At 38.9% G+C, this 15,547-nt stretch overlaps 1 protein-coding gene across 1 annotated transcript in view; it reads left to right on the top strand.

Annotated features, from left to right (window-relative positions):
- The first annotated feature begins 4,982 nt into the window (after nucleotides 1-4,982).
- The window catches only part of LOC115634263, a 49,470-nt gene continuing 38,905 nt past the window's right edge, over nucleotides 4,983-15,547 (top strand). The window contains exon 1 of the mRNA XM_030531884.1: nucleotides 4,983-5,620. Coding sequence (XP_030387744.1) covers nucleotides 5,284-5,620 — 337 coding nt within the window. The 5' untranslated portion in view covers nucleotides 4,983-5,283. The remainder of the gene's footprint in view (nucleotides 5,621-15,547) is intronic.

Genomic DNA, 15,547 nt, shown 5'->3' with positions numbered 1-15,547 from the left:
ATTCGTATTAATATAACTATATATTAAAAATTTTATAATAAAATATTATTTTATTCAAATTCGAACTTAGCAAAAGATGTGTGTTTTTGTGGCAATACGCCCTTGCCTAATTATAATACAAGCCAAGTACTTGATCCATGGTCCATTTGTACCGCATATTCCAATAACCAAATTTAATTCATTTATATTTTGACACAAGATTAAAAAACTTAAAAGCTCTGAAAAGATACTACTTTTTAACGTATATTATTACAAACAAATATGTATATTTACAATATAAATATAGTCTGAAAAAACCGCTGCATATAACCGGAGAAATGGCTATTATGGCCGCACTGTTACCTATGGAAGCTCTTTAAAGGGGTGAATGGAATGCTTTGCCATTTACAGAGTTGTCACTTTTGTTGTAATTGTAGTTGTTGTTGTTGTGTTTACTGCTAATGCAATCGCATCAAAAAGCATCAGCGCGACAAAAGCATACTTTCTGTTGGCGGGTGTCTTTAACCACAAAAACATTCAGACAGCATACCACATGGACAGATGGAACGACTGGCAGCGATGCGAGGGGTCAAAGGAGCGGCTAGACAAGCGACAACGCCAGCTCCACTAAGCTTAATCCTTTCGCTTGAATGACGCCTGCTGCCCTGGCTACCAGTGGCTGCAGTTTTTGAAACGATAAACTTGAGCTTTGAACTGCTCTGGTGTCCAAACGTGGACCACCTCTGCCACGCTATAATGGCGCCAACTAAACCTCACCCGGCTTCAGTTCAGCTGTGCCTCAGCCAAGCCTCAGGCGTCCTTTTATGACTGGTGCTTAATGTTGGTACCCTCGCTCACAGCCCGATGCAATTAAATTGGGAATAGGCGACTACAAGTATGATGGCAATGACGTTGCTTGGACAGTGCTTGTCGTCTCATAAAATTATGAAGCTAAATTGGATTTGAAAACAGCGGACTGGCCTAGACGGATGCATTATGTGGTAGTACTCACAGAACCGTTGCTGTAAGAAAAATGAGATCGCCATTAACGCCATTTTTCTTGGTCGTTGCCATTACCGACTTCGTTTTTGTGTCTCTGCTGCATTTGATGATTTAAAAATTGTAATTAAACTGCGTTTGTTGTCATTGCATTAAAAATAATCATAAATAATGCATAGCAAGAATGCTAGCAACAACATAAACGCAAGGACCTCACTGCCGCGCGACGTGTCGCTCAAAAGGGAAACTCTGGCAAAGGAAATGAATGGAAATGAAAAACAGGGCCGTCAGCGCCCACCAAGTTGTTACATTTAACTATTAAAACTTTTCCAACAACTTCATAAAAAGACGCCCGCGCGCAATGAAACGAATGAATTGCCAGGCTGTACTAAAAAATAGGAATGGAAGAGGAATAAGTTGCGTCGAGATAAAGGCAAGTGGCAAATACAATCTAAAAGGTTTGGCAAAAACGCTTTAATTAAAGTGAAAAGCAAACATTTCAATTAAGTCAAGTTAAGATGATTTCAATTGGACTAAAAGGGTTAACTTCCGGCAGAGATTTCTTCGTTTACCGAGCGGACGTAAGGTTATGACCTCATGGAGTCGGGCCATTGGTGACGTGGCTGGTTTTGTCTTGTTACTGTTGTTGTTTGCGTTATGTGGTATTATCAACGAACGCTGCGCCAAGCCTAATATTATTTTTGTATTAGCTTACGCCATGAGACAAAATCTTGGCAGCCCTTTGCCACGCCGGTCCCGAATTAAATTCTGCTGGCACTATAAATAAGAAACCAAACTGCGTTCTTACTCGCAGTGGGGGGAAAAAAACAAAACAAGTAGTCAGTGCCGAGGTAGCAGGGCAAATAGCAGGCTAAGCTTATTTTGTTTTCCAATTAAGTAAATTGTGTGTGCCGCAGTGCCACCATAGAAAGCACTCGAGGCACTTTCTCGTTGTGTAAGTGACTTGGGGACGCAAAGCAAAGAAGGGAAATCGGGAAATATTAATTTTTTTCAGCTGGGCCGGAGCAAAACAATGTGTATGTACGAGTATATACATGTACATATCTTAGGCACATCAATAATGTAGTTTGTTAACAAGCTAGCACACACCATGGCCATCGAAAGCAATTTCTACTTTGACCATAGATCTGGCCAAGTCGACGCGCGTCTCTAATAGCCGCTTAGTGGACCATTTTTATAACGGAACGCCTTTAATTGTGGAGCAGACGTCAACTATAAACATGCAAGGAAAAACGGTTCGCATGTGTTTGAGAGTGAGGGGTGGGTTTAATTGAATCAATGTCTAAATCCCTTAAGCGTACTATTAAGTTCGACACGTTTGCAATCAGCTTCATTATGATTATGGACTTTGACGTGTGCCCTAAATATGTGGTGCCACATTCTTTCAGGTTCACTTTCATGTCTGCAGTTCTTTCTAATGTCTGTCTGTCGGTTTTGTCATTCAATTTGTATTAGCAGCCATTGTTATAGATTTGTGGCAGCGACTGCGTTACTTTTGAATGTGCTTAATCAATAATGTCGATTCCTTCCACTGAAGATTGCTGACTAGACACAACACATTCTTGTGTGCTTTGGGGATTATGTGTGGTACTTAAATATTATCAAAGAAATCCAAGCATACATATATTCTGAGCAAATGAATGGCAGCAGTAGAGGTTTTTGGAAATCAGCCAACTGGAAAGTACAGCTTTTGGATATAATTCTAATCGAAATCGAAATGAAAACAATTGTATTTGCCACCATAGAAGTTAATTTTTAAGATACGTGCATATTGAAATCAGCTCAATTCAGACAACTAAATACAAGTACTTGTTCTGTAATATAACAAGTATGTAGGTATAAAGCAAAAATAGATTATCTGATACGAACACCTGGTGGAATTAAACAGGCAATTATGATTTGTGATGAGCGATTATTGAATTATTTATGAATCTACCAGGCGAATGCAGTGTTGCTATTACTTCGATTGGACCTGCTGTTTTCCCCATTTTTATACTCTGTTCATGAAATGTATATTAGGTTTGCGGGAGCTGAAAAATGTAGCAGGCAGAAGGAGGCATGGCAGACCCCACAAAGTATATATATTCTTGATCAGCATGACGAGACGAGTCGATCTAGCCCTGTCTGTCTGTCTGTCTGTCTGTCTGTCCGTCTGTCCGTATGAACACCTGGATCTCAGAGACTATAAGAGATAGAGACACCAAAGGCACAAAGATGGCTTATGTGTGTATTCTATACGAGCTTGTTTTATTTTTTTGATTTCCCCCCCCCCCCCCACTTCCCCCCTATGTGGGTTTTCCCGATTTACCATTCTTATAATTGCCTATATCTCGGAGACTATAAGACTTAAGAACATCAAATTAGTCCAAGATGCCTTGTGTAAATACGCAGAAAATGTTTATTTTGGAATTTCCCTCCCTCCCCCCTCTCCACAGCAAATCGCGATTTTCTCTAACTCCCGTAATTCTTGGAATTTTGAACTAAAATTGCAAATACCCCCAATTAGTTATTATGTGTCCGTGTGCCAAGTTTCACTATGATAGACCGATTTAACAAGAAGTTATAGCCATAAATATATTTGCAGCTGCAGCGCTGCTTTCTATAATTATTGTAAACATATGTACAGAGTATTTCAAAGTCGAGACACCCGACTTTAGCTTTTTGACTTGTTTTTTAAATTGAAGAAACATTTTTATCAGCGACCGTGTTGAAATTAGACGGTATAGCTCTGCCTTTTAATTATGTATATATACTTGTATAAAAGTGGAAACAAATTATTTGGGTTGATGAAACGAAAAATGAAAAAGGTTTATTGCTTTAGTGCTTGTCATAAATTTGTCTATGTATTATTTTCATGCGATACTTTTGCCAGTAACATAACTATTTAACAAACTAAACTCTGTAATAATAATATACCAATTAATAGTGGCCAAAAATATTTCGTGAATTAAAAAAGTTGAGTTACTTAAATTGATTTTTTGCATTATTGTCATGTGAAACGTGTGCATGTTTTGGTACAAAATTAAAGGTCGTTCACTTTTTAAAAAGTATAAATAAATTTGGGCAATAATCACCTAAAAAGAAATATAAGTCATTAAAAGTTGCACTATCGAAAAAAACGTAGCCGTACCAATTAATAGTGGTTAGGGCTCGTACTTTGTTTAGCTTCTCAATTCAATAAAAATTTAAAAAGGTTACATTATGAAAATATCTGTTGTATTTTAATTTCCACTGTATCCGGTCAATTCAAAAAAAGTTATTAACGAAACATAATAAACTGGTGGTTATTTCTGGTTATTCTGCTGGCTTTTTCGACTATAACATTGTGTCTGTTTTTATACACTGTACCCAAAGGGTAAATTAGTATATTAGTTTAAAACTATAAATCTCTATAGAAATGTATTTCGTTCTACATTAGGTGCAGAATATTGAGCATTTTTTACAAAACTATGTAAGTTATTGAAACCACTCATATGTAGTACATGCTTCAACTACGTTGCTGTGAACAAACGGTAATTAGATTATAGTAAGTGAAGTGTCAAATTGCTTCTGCTACTGTACTTGTTTAACATACTAGAAAGTTTACGCATATACTCGTATGTACAAGTATGTATGTATACAGCAATTTTCAGCTGCTGCCACACGAATCTCTCCTGTACTTTTAAATACATAAACACAACCGTTTTCAATTGCAGGTAGCGGTACGGCAGGCGAAGCAAAGCACAACCCACTAAAAGAGGGGAATAAACTAGCACAAGCACTTTAAAGTACGAGTACAGCACCAGCTACTGCTAGAAGTGGAGCCAAAGAGGAGGAAGCCCCTAGAACAATGGCAAATGCCGTGTCAGCAGCGACAACAAGAGCAGCAGAAGCGACGACTGCAGTAACGAGTCAAGAACAGCTTAAAACATAATACGCCTAGACGTTGGGGCCGTCGAGGGGCAGGGTAGCTTGGCTCAGCAGAGGCGCGGCTAAATGATAGGCAATAACAAGGCAGAGAACGTAATGATGTGCGATCTTTGTTGTAATTAGTTGACGTCTGCAGCCTGGCTATGCATCACGGAATAAGCGCAACAACCAGCCCCACAACAATTGCATTTACAAGGCAAACAAAAATAAATACTAAAGCAACAAGTACAAACCAAAAGCGGAAACGGAAATGCTACGGACAGCTTAGACCGGCAGCAAAAGCTTCAACGGCGCCGACCTAATGTGCTATAGGCAGCAACAACACCAACAAATGCAACAACAGCAAAGCTCATTGAGTGTTTTGCATTTGCGACCATGTCCGACGTTGAGAAGGCGATTAAGGGCGATCCACATGAAGACGATGAAGACAATGGCCATGCCGCTGATGACGAGTCACAACAAATAGCTAAATCAGTAAAAGTATTGCCAGCCCCAGCAGCCAGTACAATACCAGCTAGCCGCCCGCAACGCTGTTTCAGCCTACTGCTCAAGCTTCTGTGTTCCACTCCCGGCCTGGTGTTCCTAGTCATTGGATACTCCGTTCTGGGTGCGCTCATTTTTCCACTATTTGAATCCCCGCAGGATCTAAGTAAATCAGCAGTCATTGCGAAGAGTCGCGAAGACTGTTTGCGTGAACTGTGGACAATAACGGGTAAGTGAAGAATAAATTAACATCATATAAACGACTAGTCGGTATTTCCCGTCTTCCCCCTTTCCACCGCTACAGAATTTCGTCAATACTGCCCACATTTCAAAACCTACATAAACCAAACTTTGCACAATCTATGTACAGTTATCTATTTCAGTTTACAATTCTTTCCAATTCGGTTAATTCTAAGAAAAGTTATTAGCGAAACAAATTCTCGGCAGTACAACCCCACCAAACTGCAGCAACAAGTTCGCTCTTCTTCTTCCTCTTTTTGCATTTGCTAGAAGCGCATATACCTCAGTGTCGGAAGTTTACCTGGGTACAGGGTATTTTACTGTCGGGCTTGCTCGAATGTAGCGTTCTCTCTTGTTTTTTTTTTTATAGCCTGTACCCAAAGGGTGAAAGGCTATACTAGTTTTGTGCACATGTATGTAACACACAGAAGGAGGCGTGGCAGACCCCACAAAGTATATATATTCTTGATCAAGATGACAAGACTAGTCGATATAGCCATGTCCGTCTGTCTGTCTGTCCGTCTGTCTGTATGAGCGCAAGGATCTCAGTAAGTACAAGAGCTAGGATAACCAAAATTGGTATCAAGGTTCCTATAAGCCCTAGGCAGATCGAGTTTGTTTATTTTTTCTGATCAACCCCCCCTCTCCCCCGCAATTCGTGTTTTTATACCCTGTACCCAAAGGGTGAAAGGGTATACTAGTTTTGTGCGAATGTATGTAACAAGCAGAAAGAGGCGTGGCAGACCCCACAAAGTATAAATATTCTTGATCAGGATGACAAGACGAGTCGATATCGCCATGTCCGTCTGTCTGTCTGACCGTCTGTCCGTCTGTCTGTATGAGCGCACGGATCTCAGTAAGTACAAGAGCTAGGATAACCAAAATTGGTATCAAGGTTCCTATAAGCCCTAGGCAGATCGAGTTTGTTTATTTTTTCTGATACACCCCCCGCACTCCTCATTCGGAATTTTGAAATCAATTTTGGTAGGTACATCCAGTTAGTACTAATGTGTCCGTGTGCCAAATTTCATCATGATAGGTCAATTCTGAAGAAAGTTATAGCCATAAGTAAAATCGCTGCTCATGCGCTGCCTGCAGCATGTCGGCTGCGCTGCCCACAGCTGTTGTTGTTGTTGCTGCTTTGGTTCAACTTTGTGCTGCATACATACACGCATATAAACACACATAGGTACGTGATGTAAATGTATGCTGTTAAAACTGAACATAAACATGTATTCTAATTTAATTTAATTAATTAATTTTAATTAATTCATTCATTCATTTTTTTTAATAATTTTTTTTTTTTTTTAATTTTTCCTTTTTGTGGAGAGTACAGGGTATTTTACTGTCGGGCTTGCTCGACTGTAGCGTTCTCTCTTGCTGTTGTTAGTTTCCACTGCATGTGCGAAGTGAAACAAGATAGAACGCTACAGTCGAGCAAGCCCGACAGTAAAATAGCCTGTACTCTCCACAAAAAAGAAAAATTAAAAAAAAAAATTAATTAAATTATTAAAAAAAATGAATGAATGAATTAATTAATTAAATTAAATTAGAATACATGTTTATGTTCAGTTTTAACAGCATACATTTACATCACGTACCTATGCGTGTTTATATGCGTGTATGTATGCAGCACAAAGTTGAACCAAAGCAGCAACAACAACAACAGCTGCGGGCAGCGCTGCCGACAGAGCTGCAGGCAGCGCATGAGCAGCGATTTTTCTTATGGCTATAACTTTCTTCAGAATTGACCTATCATGATGAAATTTGGCATACGGACACATTAGTACTAACTGGATGTACCTACCAAAATTTATTTCAAAATTCCGAGAATTACGGAAGTTATAAGAAAAAACACGAATTGCGGGGGAGTGGGGTGGTGCATCGAAAAAAAACTCAAACTCGTACTTTCTCGGTCTTAGGAGAATATGGAAACCAAGTTTGGTTATTCTAGCCCTTATACTTTCTGAGATCCTTGCGTTCATACGGACAGACAGACGGACAGACGGTCAGACGGACAGACGGACGGACGGACAAGGCTATATCGACTCGGCTTCTCATCCTGATCAAGAATATATATACTTTGTGGGGTCTGCCACGCCTCCTTCTGTGTGTTACATACATGCGCACAAAACTAGTATAGCCTTTCACCCTTTGGGTACAGGCTATAAAAATTATTTGCAAATTTAGAAAATTACTGAGTGCCAGCTGAACTTATGTTGAGTTCCACACTTGAAATCGAAAATACGAAAATATGGAAACTCCACAACTTCGGACCCAATTTAAAAAACTCTAGTACAAAGTTTATTTTGTATTATTTTCAACAGTTTTCAAACCAATATTAAAATTATTTCCACAAAAATTGCAGATTTTTCAAACAATATTTTATGATGGGAAACTGGTGTCCAAAAATCAGCTTCATAGCTTTACCAGTTGGGCTGTGTGTTGATTACCAATCAGTCAGGACAAACTGCTTTACATATATGTACTATATGTATGTACTTATACATATATACAAAGATAACATGAGTAATGGAATTAATTACTTACACGTGCTCATGCGCTAAATGCATATGCATTTCATGTTTACTTAATATGCAGAAGCAAAACAATTTTTTTTTAATTAAATAATTAAAGAAAATTGAATTAAAAACAAGTAAAAAAGCTAAAGTCGGGTGTCCCGACTTTGAAATACTCTGTACATATGTTTACAATAATTATAGAAAATAAAAAAAATTAAGAAAAAAAAAAAAAAAAAAATTTGATCGATTTTACCTCTCTCGGTATTCGAACTCACGTAAAGGGTGTATAATTGCACATTTACATAGCAATTGCGTCTGTGTGAGTGTATGTATGCCTATGCGCATCAATTCGTGTCTGTGTAAGCATTTTCGCAGTCAACCAAACAGCAACATCAACAACAGCCGCGGGCAGCGCTTGAGCAGCGCTTGAGCAGCGCTGCATCAGCAAATATATTTATGGCTATAACTTCTTGTTAAATCGGTCTATCATAATGAAATTTGGCATACGGACACATAATAACTAACTGAGGGTATTTCCAAAATTTTAGTTCGAAATTCCAAGAATTACGGGAGTTACGATTTGCGGGGTAGAGGGGGGAGGGAGGGGAATTCCAAAATATACATTTTCTGCGTATTCACATAAGGCATCTGGGACTAAAATTTGGTGTTCCTAGGTCTTATAGTCTCCGAGATATAGGCGATTATACGAATGGAAAATCGGGAAAACCCCCATAGGGGGGAAGTGGGGGGGAAAATCATAAAAATAAAACAAACTCGTATAGAATATACACATAACGCATCTTCGTGCAAAATTTGGTGTCTCTATCTCTTATAGTCTCTGAGATCCAGGTGTTCATACGGACGGACAGACGGACAGACAGACAGACAGGGCTAGATCGACTCGTCTCGTCATGCTAATCAAGAATATATATACTTTGTGGGGTCTGCCACGCCTCCTTCTGCCTGTTACATTTTTCAGCTCCCGCAAACCTAATATACTCTTGTACATTTCATGTACAGAGTATAATAATAAAGAAAATTCATTTAATACATACATAGAAGACATGTTTATGTACAGTTTTAAATTTACATCGTCGTGTCTATGCGGGTTTATATGCGTGTATGTATGCAGCACAAAGTTGAACCAAAGCTGTAGGCAGAGCATGGGCAGCGATTTTATTTATGACTATAACTTTCTTCAGAATTGACCTATCATGATGAAACTTGGCACACGGACACATAAGCACTAACTGGATGTAACTATCAAAATTGATTTCAAAATTCCAAGAATTACGGAAGGTTTAAAAAAGAACACGAATTGCGTGGGAGTGGGGGGAGGTGTATCAGAATAAAAAAACAAACTTGACCTGCCTAGGGCTTATGGGAATCTGGATACCGAGTTTGGTTATTCTAGCTTTTGTACCTTCTTCTGTACGTCTGTGTGCTAAGTTTCATCATGATAGGTTAATTATGAAGAAACTCATAGCAATAAACGTAATCTCTGCCCAAGCTCTGCCGGCAAGGGGTGCTGCTTTGACTTATTATACTCTGTACATAAAATGTACAAGAGTATATTAGGTTTGCTGGAGCTGAAAATGTAACAGGCAGAAGGAGGCGTGGCAGACCCCACAAAGTATATATATTCTCGATCAGCATGACGAGACGAGTCGATCTAGCCCTGACTGGCTGTCTGTCTGTCCGTATGAACACCTGGATCTCAGAGACTATAAGAGCTAGAGACGCTGTGCAAGTTTGTTTTATTATTTATTTATTTTGATTTTCCCCCCACTTCCCCCCTATGGGGGTTTTCCCGATTTTCCATTCGTATAATCGCCTATATCTCGGAGACTATAGGACCTAGGGACACCAAATTTTAGTCCAAAATGCCTTATATGAATACGCAGAAAATGTGTATTTTGGAATTTCCCTCCCTCCCCCTCTCCCTCGGGACACCCGACTTTAGCTTTTTTACTTGTTAATATTTAATTAAATTAATTAATTACATTTTTTTGTGGGGTGGTACAGGGTATTTAAGAGTTGAGCCCGATCGACTTTAGCATTCCTTTCTTGTTAAATTTAAGTGTGCAAACTTCATATTTACTAAAACACACGATGGTGCAAAATCGATGGTAAAAATAGTTAAATCTACTTGTAAATATTGAAATTTCCGTGGTTTTTTTTTTCAGTGCATAAACTGTAGAGCGGGTTCATCTTCTTTTTGCTTCTGATATATGGGCCCATAAGCCTCAGGGCCGGAAGTTTGCTTGGGTACAGGGTATTTCAATATCGGGTTTGCTCGAATGTAGCATTCGCTCTTGTTTTTATTGATTATGCTTAAACTATAAAAGTGTGTCAATTTGCTATTCTTTCGCTTGATTTCATTTCAAATTAGCAACAACAACATTTTAAAGAGCCAACTGAAGTCTCGCTGTCGTTTATAATAAATATATGAAACGGCATTCGCACGGTGTCAATATTTTAATTGGAATTTAGTCCTGGCTTGCAATGCAAACTAATTTTCCGTTGGCCAAATTAAATAATAACAAATATTTGCATAGACGAGTTGCGCAAATAGCGTAAAATATTTGGCAACCACAGCAAACAATTTCAGAATCTTGCATCGCTTCCACCCCTCCATTGTCCCCGAGCCCTGCTGCCGTCTCGCTTAATGCTGCAAAACTGTCAAAGTTGTGTTTTAATAACTGTAGTTAGTATGTTGCCATGCAACGTGATTTATTTTAAATTAATTACTTTGTTGTTGCGGTGGCGGCTGGCATAAAATAAAATGAATTCGGTTTTGTTTTGCAGTGGAACTATAGGTCATACTTCAGTTTCAAGGATCATTTAATTAAAATTTCACTAATAAACTAATCAATTTCAGCTCGCTCCTTGGTTCTTTAATACTTAGCAACACCTGGCGTTTAATTTGATTAATATACTATGCCCTAATGATGTTAAATGCGCGTCTGAACATAATACCCTATGCCCAAAGCGTAAGGTATACTAAGTAGTATAGTGCTAATGTAAGTACCACACAGATGGGGTGTGGCAGATAAGACGAGTCGATATAGGCCAGCCCGTTGGCTCAACTCTATTCTGCACACAAATATGTACACAAATGTAAAGAGATGCATAGACACAAATCTATGGATTTTATTCGGCTGCTAACTAATTATCTCTATATCTCTATATATATAAAACAGTTTGTCCTGACTGACTGACTGACTGACTGATTGACAATCAACGCACAGCCCAAACGGTAAGGAAGCTGAAATTTGGACTCAAGTATCCTTTCATAGTGTAGGTGCCCACTAAGAAGGGATTTTGGAAAATTCCAGATCCAAAGGGGGGAAAACGAGCTCCAAAGTTTGTTTGAAAATTCTGCATTTCTGAATCGATCAACTTTAAATTTGGTTTTTATAATCTACTAGCAGGTATTGCCCGTCGTAGCCCAGGCAAGTTAATCTTATTATTTATTTCTTCGAATAAAAATTCTAAAATAAAACAATTAACAATTTTAGCATACCGTTTAACTTTTGTCTTCGTCAAAATAACGTTAAACGTACAACTAAGCCCACTACAATTTATTATTCCTTTTTTTGATAAGGATAGATACTGGGCATTTTAATTAGACAAATCAATTTCATGTTTCCTCCTTTCCACACCACCTTAGAGGTAGAGGTTTGGGTGCATTTTTATTAACGTGGTATCCCCTTTAGGCCTACTCCACGGTCCCACTTAATATACACGTATTTAACATAGGTTAAATGTGCACTATATAAACCATTAAAAATTCTTTAAGTTGCAAGTTTTACATTATTTCTGTTGTAAAACTTCTCTATAAACAACATTTGCCGATTTCCCCCCTTGTGCGAGAATCATTAAGCTGCTAGCGGGGCTAACCCTTGAACAGGCCACATAAAACTGTCCATGAGAGAAGCAATCCACTTGTATGTCTAATCCAGCTAGCTTTAATGTTTGGTCCTGTGACTTATTTATTGTAATGGCAAAACAGACTTTGAGGGGAAATTGAAGTCTTTTAAATTGAAATGGAAGGTTTGATGGTATAAGTGGGATTCTTGATATAAATACCGTCTCCCCTTTGGCACAACCAGTGAATACCGTGGCTTCAATTACATAAGAGTGAAGACTTTTTACTTGCAATCTTGTTCCATTGCATAATTTGGGAGGATTAAGATTCCGCAGCAACATTATTGGTGCTCCCACCTTAAGAATAAGGTTATGTGGGGGAAGCCCCGCAGGATTTTGCGAGTTGAGGAACTCAACAGGATAATTAACTGCATCCTCGACTTCTATTACAGAGTCGACGGACTTATAGGTAATTTCTTCTCCATCAAATGACTTTAGACGTATGTTATTATACCCTGTACCCGTAGGGTAAAAAGGGTATATTAGGTTTGTGCAAAGTATGTAACATGCAGAAGGAAGCATCTCCAACCCCATAAAGTATATATATTCTGAATCAGCATGACGAGAGAAATCGATCTAGACATGTCCGTCCGTCTGTCCGTCCGTCTGTCCGTCTGGATGAACGCGAGGATCTCAGAAACTATAAAAGCTAGAATAACCAAAGTTGGCATCCAGATTCTCCTAGATCCGAGTAAGGACGAGTTTTTTTTTTTTTTTTTTAATTTTCCCCCCCTTCCCCCGCTACAGAATTTCGTCAATAGCGTCCACATTTCAAATGCTACCTCAACCAAACTTTGCACACATAATTTATATATAATTGTCTACTGTTGTATAAAATTTTATTCAATTCGGTCAATTCTAAGAAAAGTTATTAGCGAAACAAATTCACGCCAGTACAACCCCCACAAACGGCAGCAACAAGTTCTCTCTTCTTCTTCCTCTTTTTGTTGCTGCTTTGGGCGCATATAACTCAGTGACCGAAGTTTACCTGGGTACAGGGTATTACACTGTCGGTCTTGCTCGACTGTAGCGTTCTCTCTTGTTTATTTTGGTGGCTCCTTCATTTTTATACTCTGTACATGAAATGTACAAGAGTATATTAGGTTTGCGGGAGCTGAAAAATGTAACAGGCAGAAGGAGGCGTGGCAGACCCCACAAAGTATATATATTCTTGATCAGCATGACGAGACGAGTCGATCTAGCCCTGTCTGTCTGTCCGTCTGTCCGTCCGTATGAACACCTGGATCTCAGAGACTATAAGAGATAGAGACACCAAATTTTCCACAAAGATGCGTTATGTGTGTATGCTATACGAGTTTGTTTTATTTTTTTGATTTTCCCCCCCACTTCCCCCCTATGGGGGTTTTCGCGATTTTCCATTCGTATAATCGCCTATATCTCGGAGACTATAAGACCTAGGCACACCAAATTTTAGTCCAAGATGCCTTGTGTGAATACGCAGAAAATGTATATTTTGGAATTCCCCTCCCTCTCCCCTCTCCACCGCAAATGCGATTTTCTCTAAATCTCGTAATTCTTGGAATTTCGAACTAAAATTTTGCAAATACCCCCAGTTAGTAATTATGTGTCCGTATGTCAAGTTTCACTATTATAGACCGATTTACCAAGAAGTTATAGCCATAAATATATTTGCTGCTGCAGCGCTGCTCAAGCGCTGCCCGCGGCTGTTGTCGATGTTGCTGTTTGGTTGACTGCGAAAATGCTTACACAGACACGAATTGATGCGCATAGGCATACATACACTCACACAGACGCAATTGCTATGTAAATGTGCAATTATACACCCTTTACGTGAGTTCGAATACCGAGAGAGGTAAAATCGATCAAATTTTTTTTTTATTTTCTTAATTTTTTTTATTTTCTATAATTATTGTAAACATATGTACAGAGTATTTCAAAGTCGGGACACCCGACTTTAGCTTTTTTACTTGCTTGAGGTTAAAATTGCTCGCTCAGATAACCAATCCATCGATTTTGTTGATATATTTGAAATATCTGGAAATATGCTGGAGGTAAGCTCTTTTAGAGACTTAACCAAAGTGCCCAAACATGATGGAATGACTATTTTCCCATCTGTTGTTGGATATACTCCGTCTCCTATTTTAAGAAGTGTTTCTGCGAAAATACCGGCAGAAGTATCACCTTTTAGGTACACTCCTTCCATTAAGGAGTTATTATCTCTTAAATCCTTTAGTGTTCTATCTAACGCTTCAAAGTCGCCTTTATGGGCCATTGTTACCGCAAGGGCCATGAATCATATTAGCCTTGACAATTTCATGTAGAAGAGGATCCTTTTCAGGATCTGGTATCTCTGCACAGATAATCGCGTCTATTTGATTTGGCATAATATGTTTTTCTAACCAAAGTAGTATATGGACGTGGGGTAGACCACGTTTTTGCCACTCTATAGAATACATAAAGCATTGGACTTTACCTAACAAAGCACCCTTTGTCAATAGTGACATTAACTTTTAAATGAAAAACTCGAGCTATAATATCATGACGATCGTAAGACTTTTGACCTGGCATTAATGCATCTGTTATATCCTTCCACCTAGGATTACAGGTAAATGTAATAAAAAGGTCAGGACGACCGAAATATCTGACATACGTCATAGCATCTTGAGTTTTTTCATGCATGTGGTCCATAAAATGGATATGGTTGGGATGGTCACCTAATATTAAGCTAGCAAGAGGTTCAGGTAATTCCTTAAATGAAGGCAGATTAACTTTTCCCTCTTTGCATCACATCCCTAGAGACTCATCTTTCCATTTAAGAGCATTACAAAACTTGCAACCTAGTGCAATGCTTAGGTCTGTACTATATGCCGTTTTGGAATCACACATTAAACCAGACATTGCTTAAACTTTCCATGGGAGCAAACGTCTCTCTTCTCGCACTTTAGGATTATTGCTTTCATAGCGTCGAATAGCTCTTCTATGAACATCAGGATTTTGATTCTGATATTTATCGGCTGCAGCACAGTGCACTTCAGGATTATTTTCCTGGTATTTATCTGCTGCAGCACGGTGCACTTCAGGATTCTCATCCTGATATTTCTGTGCTGCAGCTCGGTGCACTTCAGGATTCTCATCCTGATATTTTTGTGCTGCAGCACGGTGCACTTCAGGATTCTCATCCTGATATTTCTGTGCTGCAGCTCGGTGCACTTCAGGATTATTTTCCTGATATTTATCTGCTGCAGCACGGTGCACTTCAGGATTCTCATCCTGATATTTTTGTGCTGCAGCTCGGTGCACTTCAGGATTCTCATCCTGATATTTTTGTGCTGCAGCTCGGTGCACTTCAGGATTATTTTCCTGATATTTATCTCCTGCAGCTCGGTGCACATCAGGATTCTTTCCCTGATTTTTATCTGCTGCCGCTCGGTGCACTTCAGGATTATTTTCCTGGTATTTATCTGCTGCAGCACGGTGCACTT

This window comes from Scaptodrosophila lebanonensis, unplaced genomic scaffold (assembly GCF_003285725.1).
Source record: "Scaptodrosophila lebanonensis strain 11010-0011.00,11010-0021.00 unplaced genomic scaffold, SlebRS2 tig00000001-arrow-pilon, whole genome shotgun sequence".
Taxonomy (NCBI): Eukaryota; Metazoa; Arthropoda; class Insecta; order Diptera; family Drosophilidae; genus Scaptodrosophila; species Scaptodrosophila lebanonensis.
Note: the sequence above shows the minus strand (reverse complement) of the source record. Positions and strands in the feature narration are given on the sequence as shown.